Source organism: Muscardinus avellanarius, assembly GCF_963383645.1.
Source record: "Muscardinus avellanarius genome assembly, chromosome: 11".
In the NCBI taxonomy this organism is placed as follows: domain Eukaryota; kingdom Metazoa; phylum Chordata; class Mammalia; order Rodentia; family Gliridae; genus Muscardinus; species Muscardinus avellanarius.
In genome coordinates, this window is record NC_137797.1 from 48,536,115 (window position 1) to 48,548,144 (window position 12,030).

General features: G+C 36.8%; 1 protein-coding gene across 1 annotated transcript; it reads left to right on the plus strand.

Annotated features, from left to right (window-relative positions):
• Positions 1-9,394: 9,394 nt before the first annotated feature.
• On the plus strand, positions 9,395-11,019 carry LOC308269465 (ganglioside-induced differentiation-associated protein 2-like; the record flags this gene model as incomplete). The annotated part of the gene is given in 3 exon segments (XM_080704830.1): positions 9,395-9,426; positions 9,502-9,710; positions 9,713-11,019. Coding segments are annotated over 3 exon segments (1,548 nt in total).
• Between the last annotated feature and the right edge of the window lie 1,011 nt (positions 11,020-12,030).

Genomic DNA, 12,030 nt, shown 5'->3' on the forward strand with positions numbered 1-12,030 from the left:
ACAGAAACAGTCCTGAAATAGCCATAAAATTGCAAGAAAGACAGAAGTATGCAGAAGGAGAAGGAAGTCAAGGAAGAACATATGACACAATATACACACATACAAAAAAGTTAACACCAGATTTCTTAGGTCATTTAAAAGGCTTTAGAGCCCATTGCTAGTACAAAGAAAAGCCACTGAGCATGACATAGTAATCTATATTATCACCTTGTGGCAAAATCTCCAATTCAACTTTTTCCGAACCAAACCAAACTTGTTATCTACCCTATCCTTTTCTTCAAAGTTTTGATACCTCCTAAAACTTCTATGATACCTAACAATCAAAATTATATGACTCATGTACATTTAAATTTTATAGTCACTTCTGACATTTTCTTACCTCCTCACATAAAGCGAAACTAGAATTCTGAACCCTAGAATCCTAGCTTTTACTGTGTAGCCTACATGGGGAGTGGCATATGGCAGGATACACAGCTTCTCTGAGTCTCTGTTTTCTCCACTTTAAGAAAAAACTAATGAATGGCTGTTGTCAGAATTATTATTGGGCCCTTTGAGAGCCCTTTCACCAAGAATCCAGCTATCTAGCTTCTTCATAATCAATTAATTTATCTATAAGGAAACAAAGAAATAGGCAATTTATCCCAAATTAGGCATTTGTAGAGATGGGTGGGGAATTTGAAGGCAAAGTTATTACCAAGGCATTTAGTAAGTATTCTATCATTTCTCTAACATAAAGCTATGTATAAAAGTGATTGAAATAAAAATCAAAGTTACTTTTTTCATTCACTTTTTTGACTTATTTTGTATGTTTTTAAAATACTTTCATTGGTGCATTGCAATTTCACACTTTAATGAAGTTCAGATTGGGACATACATACACACAGCACTTGGTAAGCTTGTCCATTGCTCCCACTCCATTCCCTCCTCTTTCCAGCACATAATATTAATATTAGCATTGATAATTTTATATATGTACATATTGTGAATGGAAGATTTCCTTCATCAATTCTCACCTTGGCGGTTATCCTAACACTCTGATTCATGCACTGTACTAAGGATAAACCTATGGAAGACCTCAATATATCCCTCAAATTTTTAGGAAAAAATATTTTCAATGATTTTCAAGAGTCCTCTTTCAGTGAGGTATCAAACAGAACAGAAAGGTTGTGTGCATACATTGGCACATGGGTACCCATGAAGGTACCATTTTACAGAGAAGTTCACATTGATCTTAACCGCCCTCTCACCGTTTCCTCATCTATCACACTGGGTCACACCCTCATCCCTTCAAGAAGTGTTAATTCTTGAAGAAACCTTAGTAGAAGAGACTAAATGTGTTCTACCACACAATGTTCCTGTTGAAACTTAATCCCTGACGTGATGATGTTTGTAAGAGGAGCTTTTGAGGCTCTTGGGGAGATGATAAAATTCTGAGGATAAAACTCTGGCTTTTGTGAGGTCAGATGCAGGAAGAGAGCCCTGACCAGAAAACCAGTCCATCTGTCACCCGGGCCTCACTCAGGATTTAAAGTGTCTAGAGCTATGAGAAATAAACACATTTATCGAGTGTGTTGTTTTTTTTCTGTGGCATTGGGGATTATACCGAGAGGCATTCTACTTCTTAGCTACATCCCTGGCCCTTTTTAGTTTTTATTTTGAAACAGGGTCTCCCTAGGTTGCTGAGGCTGGTCTCAAACCTACAATCTGTGTCTCAGTCTCTTGAGTACTGTGGTTCCAGGCATGCACCATCATGCCCAGCAAAAGTTTATGATTTAAGCCACCCAATTTATTCTGCTCTATTAGTCTGAACTGACTAAGTCCTTTAAGAATCAGCAAATTTCAGGTTTATCAGTGCCTGCTTGTTGGACACCTACCACACAGAGCTCACTACTTGTGCTCCTTTTGAGTTTCAGCACCACCATTTTTTCTTTCCATTCTAGTTTAGTTCTTAAACCTCTTTCTTATTATCTTTGTTCAGTTGTTTATAACACTTATTTAGCAGTTCCCTACCCCTGCTTGTATTTTAAATAATTCCATGCCATATTTTGTTGCCCTGTTAGCTTTTTCCCTCAGTACCCCTCACTCTTCTTTCACCTTCATCTCTGATTCCATTTCTTGTTTCCTGTGAAGAGTATGAGCCACTTGCTGTCTGTCTTAAGCACTCTACTTAAAATGGGGATTCTGTCTCTTCCTTCACCCTTATTCTGTTTTATTTTTCTTATTAGCACTAATAGCTGACACACTGGATCTATTCTTATTTATTTTCTAACTCAATCTATTCAAATTTAGCAGGGTTCTTTGTTCATTGCTACCATCCCAGTCGCTGGTACGTGCATCTCACAAATGGGGTGAGCTACATATTCAATGAAACTGACTTTTGTAAACATTTCCAGAGATAGATGTTCTTCTATTTTGAGCTCTGTTTTTCCTTTGCAGGCTATATTGCTTTTCATTGTATTGCAATGTCTTTTAATAGATTCAATGTTGGAGTGAATTTGTCATTATCCTTAAATGCAGGAACATAAGTACCTACGATTGACTAAAAATAGAGTAGATATATTCCGCTTGCATCCATGACGGGAGTACCACTCACTTCTTCCCCTTCAACTTGTAGTTGGAGTTTTACCTATTTAGTAACCTCAGTGATATCAGAAGGAAGCTAAGATCACCATAAGCCAGTTATAGAATTTTATGCCTACAACTTTTCTGTTTCTTAAAATTCTACCTCAGTGTGATGTTTTGCCTTTTGATTTGGGAACATATGCTGTGTAATTAAAGTATCTTATACATCCAGTTTCTTACCTTGAGACAAACTGGCTACCTCAGTGAATAGTTTTTGACAAAAGTAGATTATTTTAAATATAGAATGAGACTTGTCTGGAGAATTTCCTGTTGTTGATCTTCAGTTTTAAAAATGGCTTTGACAAGTTCTTACCTTGTTCTTTTATAGTGGGTTGAATGGTTGCTCTTCCCAAATATATCCAAAAACCTGTAAGTGGAACCTTATTTGGAAACAGAAGAAGGCCTTTATATATGTAATTAATTTAAGGATCTCAATATAAGATCATTCGGGATTATCTGAATGGTACCTAAATTCAGGGACAAATATCATGAAGAAAAAAAAACACAAAAAGAGAAGAAGATGGTCATGTGGAGAAGGAGGCAAAAACTGGAGTTAAACAGTTGTAATATCAGGACCATGTAGCCAACAGAGGCTTGAAGAGGTAGGAAAGAATCCTCCCCATCTCTCTTGTAGGGATTGCAATTCTTCCATTACATTGTTTTCAGACTATTGATCTCCAGAATAGTGACAGAATACATTTCTTTAAGCCACCCAGTTTTTAGTTATTTATTATGGAAGCCCAAAAAATTAATATTGCTCTTTATGCCAGATATGGCCTTTCTAGGTAAGGAGCAAATTCTTCCCTTTATTGTCATGATCCCTCAATTAATGAACCCTTCAGTTACCAAGAAGAAAAGAAAAAAAGGAAAGCTCTGGCCACGTGTATTCTCTTGGAATCTTTCCATTAAATGTCAGTATGACACTAATATGCCCTAGGGAAAGAAGTTCCCAAGCAGGGTACTCCTCTCTTTCCCTATCTCATGCCCAACACCCAGTCATCCTTCATTTACTGGAACAATGAAGCACTTTTGATGTCTGTGATACTCTATGCTATTTCTTAAATTCGACCTTCATTTTACTACAAATTATAGTATATCTAGCTGGTCATTCAAACAATATAAATGAAAGAAAAAAAATCATTCTCTAATTTTGGGGTTAAGGATTTCCCCTCACATTTAAAATTTATAGTATTTTAGAAAAAAAGAAAAATATAAACTTGCACTTTACAGTTCTATAATTTTTTGCAGTACTTTATTATGGCCTTCTCATCTAAGAAGACTGTTGATAGAATGAAATGGCATATTGCCCTCCCTATTGTCAATTTTGATCCATATTTAGATATGTGTTGCCTGAGTGTGTTATATATAATAACCAAATGTACCGTTTTGGTAAGTACCCAAAATATTAATTCTTCATCTCATAAAATATATGAGCAGGAGTATAGGAAATCAATAATAGCATAAACTTTAGTGATTCACTGTTTATTAGCCATTTATATGATAAAAATGTCCTCATGCTTCCCACAGGTCCACAGTGACCACCTTAGACTCTCCTGCCCTCCGTGTACTTCACTTTTGGACACAGTGTTGGATATAAGAACACTGATTGCTTGTTCCACTCACCTCACATGCCAACTCATTAATTTCTCCAAAATATGTTTTTTTTACCAAACCATATTGTTCGGATTTCAGTCTCTACCACAGGAGAGATATATAAAAATATGACATGACTAAAAACATATGATCTCCTTAGTGAAATTAAAATATTTCTTTAACATCTCATATGCTGCACTTCCAAAATACACTTATTACCATACAGCATGAATTCTTAGAACCAATGCAAATGCAAAGAAATGCTATGGAGAAGGTTTTTCCAAAAGGTCCCCCTGGGACTTGAAATAAAGCTTCATCTGCTCTGGTTTATCCTCTTCATTAATGACCTAAAAGGGTGAGAGTCCACATTACATTAATTAAATTCACAGCTGTTTCTTAATTGGAAGGTGTAGCATAGACCAGCAAAAGACAGAAACTCCAAGGTTAGAATGGAGCAAATTATGTATATGTATATGTATGCATATATATGTATATGTATGCATATATATACATACATACACATATATACATACATGTATATCTATGTGTGTGTGTGTATATATGCAGGAGAATAAACTAAAACTCAAATTTCATGGGTTGAAGTTACTTAACATGGCCCCAGATCCAACTTAGTAAAGTGGAGCATTTGAAGGATATCATATTTGCAAGCTGAACTCAGTGGGACATTTTCATAATCCCAATACTTGAGGAGCTGAAACCAGAGGATCTCAGGTTCAAGCCTAGTTTCAGAAGTTTAGCAAGACCTTCAGGAATTTGGCAAGATCCTGTTTCAAAATACAATAATAAAAAGGACTGGGACATGACTCAAATGTAGAATGCTGGTGAGTTCAGTTCCCAGTTCCCAGTACGCAGTACCAAAAAAGAAAAAAAAGATATTTTCAGAGATGCAAATAACTCCTTAAAATATGTTAATCTCAAGTTAGTATAAATATAATAGAGGATCAATTTTAGAGAGTAGCAAGAAGAGATAGCTGAAAAAAACTAATAACTTGTAAAACTAAGACTTTATGTATGGGTCTATAATTAATTTGAACTTTCAAGGGGACCTGGTTAGACCACATGATCTTAAAGAATGCTCTCAATTAATAGATTAGGAATAGAACACAAAGAAATCTTTAAGCACTAGCCCAGGGTCAAGAGCAAACATTTGGCAGAATCTGGGCTGGAATTGTTTTCTGACTTCTAAATTGTGTGCAGTATTCCTGCATCATTCGTGCATCATTGCCTGAACTTCAGCAGGATGTGAAAATATTGTGGTCTTAATATAGATAATTTCTGGTAGAGGGGCTTTAGTATATATTTAGCATATCGTGCCCATTTTGGGAGAAATAAAGGAAGAAGATAGAAATTCGTTCTACCAGGATAAAGAACAAAAACATCATTTGTACTAGTTTCTTCTCTCCAAATCATTTTGTGATATATGCTAGACTCACTCATGAAAAAGTACAACTGCAGGATAATAGCCATCAGATGAATTCAGTTTGAAATTTCCAATATTTATTTCAATATTAAAATCTCAGCTTCTAAATTCACAAATGAAGTTTAATATCTGCATTAACCTCTAGATGAGGCTGTAGTGAGTACCAAATTTTAAAAAATTATATAGAATGAATCTTTTTAAAGAGAAAGCTCATATAAATCAAGATATAACTTTTCTCAAATCCTGACTTCATGCTGTGCTCTAATTTTCAGAGCAGAATCCTTTCAATGGAGGCCACACAAGTGTAGTAGCTTGTGGAGAAAATCCATGCAAAGGAAAGTGAACTAATTCTTCAAAGAGAGGCCTTCTCAAGTTCAAAGTTCCTGCCTCTAAATAACCCAAGAAATAGTAGGTTAATGCTCCCAGTGTGTGTAATCAGTTAAAAAAAAGGAAAACCTTTAAAATCCATCTACCAATAAGAATGCCCAGAAGGTATCAGCGAAGACTTAGTGTTTAGAATCCAGCAAGATGTAGAGAAACAGGACAGACTTTAGAATCAAAACAATCTGCTTTTGTACCTAAACTTTACCTTCCAGGGAAGAGTGACTTGAGAAGTCATCAAGCTTGAGTGGCTCAGTTTGTAAAAATAATAATGTTATTTATACTTAAAATTTAAGGATTGGGACATCACATGTAAATTCTCCAAAATAGTGTAGAACTTGCATTGTAACCAAAGCAACTACGAACAATAGCCTCAGCATTAGAAAATGCTCTAAGACAATGGCATGTACCAATAAAGGCACAACAAAAAGAAAAAGAAAACGTCTTAAGAAATTATGTAGAGGTCAATTTATAGATTTACTTGGAACCTCCAGATGTAAACTGAGCTGTCAACGTTCAGAGAAATGAAGATATGGGACACCAAATGTGCCTAATTTAATTCTTATCAATAATACATAAACATATCATGAGATATTCTTGCCCTCATAAGGTGATAAAAACTTTAGGTGATTTCATGAGGACTTTTCATTTCGAACTTCTTTGGCTATGTTTTTTTGTTAGTTAAAGAACAATTCAAACCTATATTGCGGTAGTTAGAAAAAATATACTTCAACTAACCTTTTGCTGTGTTATTAGTTCTATTAAAACCAATGTATTAAATATAGGCAGGTCAGATGCAGGGAATAATGAAATCTGGAAATAATGTAGCAGATCTTTTAGGTGATCTGAACCACAAAATAATCACAGCCCTGATTTTTCCAAAAGCTATCCATTCATTTGCAACCTCGCAGTTATGAATCATTATGTTATTGTTTTCCTCTTAATGTCTGCTATGCATCGATGGCCATAATGGATGGAGATTGATGGAGAATTGAGACCAAGCAGCAACTTAGCAATTAAAATGCTCAACTAGTCGTTGTTCTAGTGTCCCCTGGTGGATATGGCCCTGTTCATTAATCTACATGTTGATTACAGCCACTGTGTGCTATTGATCTGTATTTCCCAGCCTTGTGATTATGAGAGTATTAAGTTGCCATAGGCATCTATAACAATTCATACCTATGAACTTAATGCTGACAATTAGGCAATGAAAAAATTATAATCATCTTTTGTTCTGACTTGAAGGTAGCTAAGGAAATTTCCCAAACCTAAATTACTTTCTTAAATTGCTAAGTTGGGGGCTTATTTCACTTTATGCCAGATATGGTTTTAAAGTTGTCCAGATAATACAAACAACTTTCCTCATTGACTTAATTTATACATTTCAGATAAATGTTGTTCTTATATTCAATTATTAGTGACTCCATTACATTAGTTCTAAATTTCTCTCCTCTGTTCCCAACCTTTTCCTCTCCGTCAAGTGGTTAATGATGTGTAAACCAGCACTTAGGTGTGCTGAAAGCATGTTATTTCAGAGATGTGATCATGAATCTTTTTAGAAAACAGCTTTTTTAAAATGTGAGTGATCATCCTAAAATGTATATGCTTATATTAATCTGCTTAAAGCATACTATAACTAAAATAATTGTGATATAGTTAATGAGGTTATTTTGATTGACACCAAAGAAAATCTTGTTTTAGATTACAATGATTAAGAATTATTTTGTAAGAGTTTTATTTAGTAACCTTTGCTTAATATTACAGATGTTGAACATGAATATTTGAAACATTGTGAAACTCAGAAGAAGAACCTATAAATACTTCCACTTAGGTGTTTGTTTAAATCACTGATACATTTTAACAATGTAGTTAATATCTTATAGCCTGTTGATCACCAAGAGTAGCACCTATTCATTCTTGTCATATACCTTTCCTGGTGCTATAATTTAAGTTTTTTATATGTGATGACGTTAGAAAGCTGAGAGAGTGTTTAATTTTGTTTTAAATGTAACAAAAATTTTTGTTTGAAGTCAAAATTATGAGCCCATATAAATACGTTTTATTGCATACATGAACAACTATAATGCAAACTTTGTTCTTCACCAAAATTTAGATAGTACTATCATGTTTTGCTACCTCGTCTACTCCTACAAAACTGAAGAAAAATGACAAAGTAACACATTTTTAACATATTTAAAATATACAAGCCAGTAAAAGAGAATCAGTAACCATCCAAGAAGCAGCAAAATCTTCCAGATATTGCCTATGAAAGGCTATTAACACAACAGCTTATCACAGAGCTTTTAAAAAACATTTTGCCAAAATCCAACCCTTGAATCAAACCGCTCTGTTGGAGCTGAGGTCACTTTATTTATTTATTTATTTATTTATTTATTTATTTATTTATTTATTTGTGGTACTGGGGTTTCTGGAAACCCTTCTACTTCTGGGTTATACTCCCAGCCTATTTTATATTTTTATTTGGAAACAGGGTCTCTTAAGCCAGGGAGGCTGGCTTCGAACCAGCATGATCCTCCTGTCTCTGCCTCCCAAGAGCGGAGATTACAAGTGTGCGCCACCATGCCCTGCAAGCTGAGGTCACTTTATAAAGTGATGGCAGCACATGTCATATTTCAAATTGTTTGATATTACTTTAGGTTTGGAAAAGATCACTTAAGTAGTTTAAGTCATCCAATTGCATTGCTTCATATATTTCTAAAATATCCCTAGGCTATTTTTCCATACATTGTTTTGAGTTTTTTAAATTAGGTCTTATATTTTCTTTTTATATTGGTGCTTGTAGTCAATCGCTACAACGATGCATGCATCACCCAATTCGTCCTTACCCAGTTCCCACTCCATTCCCTCTCCCCCGCTCCTCCTGTTTGGCTTAGTGAATGATTTCGGTATGTTTGTTAATGTACATCATGTACATCAGAGAATTTCCCTCTTCCTTCTCCCATCTCCCTCAGCGAGGTCACCTCATTTGCTCACCTGTAGTTTCTCCTTCTTCATCTAAAGTTCCTCCTATGACCCATTTTCCCCCTAGCTTCTGCATATTAGGTACAGCATACGATTTCTTATTTTTTTTTATGACTAATCTCACTGAGCATATGTTCTCCAGTTCCATCCATTTCCCTGTAAATGACATAGTTTTGTTCTTCTTTTTGGCTGAGTATAGTTTCATTGTGTGCCTATCTCATAGTTCCATCCCCAGACCTGCAAAAAAAAAAAAAAAAAAAAAAAAAAGAGGGTGCGTCTCCGCCGCCGGCGTTTGAGCTAGTCACTCCACCTTTTGGTGGAGTCACTTTGGCCTCGGGACCTCCGCGCCTGCTCAGGGCTGTCTGGAGATGTCGCATGGACGCCGTCTGCCCGGAGCTTAGCCGGCTGTGCGGCCACCTGGATGGGAGCGCCGGAGAGCTATAAAGTCTCCAAGGGACAGTGAATTGCTGAGGAATTTGGAGGAAGACCAGCCGAAGTTCCCACTCCACGGATGCCTTGGGAGCGCCTTCCCAGTTTGTGGACGTGGGCGCGCTACGGAGCTGGGGTGACTCGTGTGAAGACGAACTGAATTCTTCTGACGCTACAGCTAAAACATTTCAGGACGATAATATTAGATCACCCTTTCTTTATAACAAGGATATCAACGGGAAAGTGGTTCTTTGGAAAGGGGATGGGCTTTACTAAACGGCACAGCTATTGTGAACACCAGCAATGAAAGCCTCACAGATAAGAATCCTGTGTCAGAAAGTATCTTCACGCTTGCAGGGCCTGATTTGAAGGAGGACCTTCAGAAACGTAGAAGTTGCCGAACACGTGAAGCAAAATTGTCAAAAGGATTCAGTCTAGCTGCCCGGTTCATCATTCACACAGTGGGACCTAAGTACAAAAGCCGCTATCACACAGCAGCTGGGAGTTCCCTGTACAGCTGCTACAGGAACGTCCTTCAGCTGGCAAAAGAGCAGTCAATGTCTTCTGCTGGATTCTGTGTCATCAATTCTGCAAAACGAGGCTATCCTTTAGAGGATGCAATACACATAGCACTTCGTACTGAAAGGAGATTCCTAGAGATTCATGGGGAAACCATTGAGAAAGTAGTATTTGCTGTCTCTAAACTTGAAGAGGCTACTTACCAAAAGCTGCTACCTCTGTACTTCCCAAGGTCATTAAAGGAAGAGAGTCGATCATTGTCGTACCTACCTGCAGACATTGGAAATGCAGAAGGGGAGCCTGTGGTACCTGAATGGCAGAGTAGAATAAATGAAAAATCTGGTGCTCCTGAGGATAACCAAGAAGAGGAAGAGGAAGGCTTGGGAGTTGATCATTCTTTCATCGGCTCTCATGCATTCACTAGAATGGAAGGAGATATTGATAAGCAAAGAAAACTGATCCTTCAAGGACAATTATCCGAGGCAGCCCTACAGAAGCAGCATCAAAGAAATTATAATCGCTGGTTGTGTCAAGCACGATCTGAAGATCTATCCGATATTGCTTCTCTGAAAGCTTTATACCAGACAGGTGTGGATAATTGTGGTCGCACAGTGATGGTGGTAGTTGGAAGAAACATTCCTGTAACACTGATAGATATGGACAAGGCTCTCCTATATTTTATCCATGTAATGGATCACATTGCTGTGAAGGGATATGTATTAGTGTATTTTCATACACTGACCAGCAAATACAATCACCTGGACTCTGATTTCCTGAAGAAACTCTATGATGTTGTTGGTGTCAAATACAAGGGAAATTTGAAGGCTGTTAATTTTGTTCATCCAACATTTTGTTCAAAGGTATCAACATGGTTTTTCACCACCTTGTCTGTCTCAGGACTGAAGGACAAAATCCACCACGTGGACAGCCAGCACCAGCTGTTTTCTACCATATTCCCAGAACAGATAGATTTTCCTACTTTTGTCCTTGAAAATGATGCCAGGGAAAACGGGCCTTACTATACCTCTTGTCCCCCATCACTAGATCTGTGACCTGCCGTCTTTCTGTGCTTCTTGGTTCCAAGGATGCCACTTCCACCACAGTTGGCCACTGTTGAAGTAATGTTCACTTTTGCTGTACAGATCCAGAGAGACTTTTGTCCCCACCTCTCTGGTATTTTTTTATTGACTATATATTTTCTGGCACATAAGCAATCTGAATATGGTAGGTCATTCTGAACTGCACACATTTTAAATTTGTATATTTGTATCAAATGGAAATGCTCATTTTTAGAGTGCTGTTAATAGAAATTGGGGAGCAGTTTTTGAGTATCTTCAGTTTCCTGAAGGACACTGGATTCTCCATTGCAGAAGCCACCAACATTGTTCACGTTGTCTCTTAAACATTGAACGCTTCCTTTGTATATTTAAGTGTTCTCAAAACATATAGAACCAATATATGCTGGAGAAAAAAAAAAGAACTTCAACCGAAGATTTGGGCATGGTGACACATACTTGTAATCCCATAATTTGGAAGGCTGGGACAGAAGTATTGCAGTTTGAGGATAGCCCCAGCTACTTAGTGAGGCCCTCTGCACCTTAGAGAGGCTCTGTTTCAAAATAGAGAATAAAAAATAAGGCTGGGGGGTGGCTTGGAGGTAGAATGACCCTGGGTTCCATCCCCAGTATTGCAAAAAAAAAAAAAAAAAAAAAAAAAGAACCTCAACTGAGAGGCAACAGAATGGGAAAAGATTTTGCCACCTACTCCTCTGATAGAAGACTAATATCTAGAATATCTAGAATATATAGGATATTCTAGAGAACTCAAAAACTCAGCACTAAGAAACAAATAATCCAATCAAAAAATGGGCAAGTGAAATAAATTAGGTTTTAAATTAGACCACACAACATAACTAAATTTTAGGTCATTATTATGACCTGAAATTATCTGAGTTTCTTTTTTTTTTTGTGTGTGTGTGTGGGTTATGGGGATGGAACCCAGGGGCATTTGACCTCTGAGCTACACCTCTGCCCCATTTTTTTATTGTTTTAGTTTGAAACAGG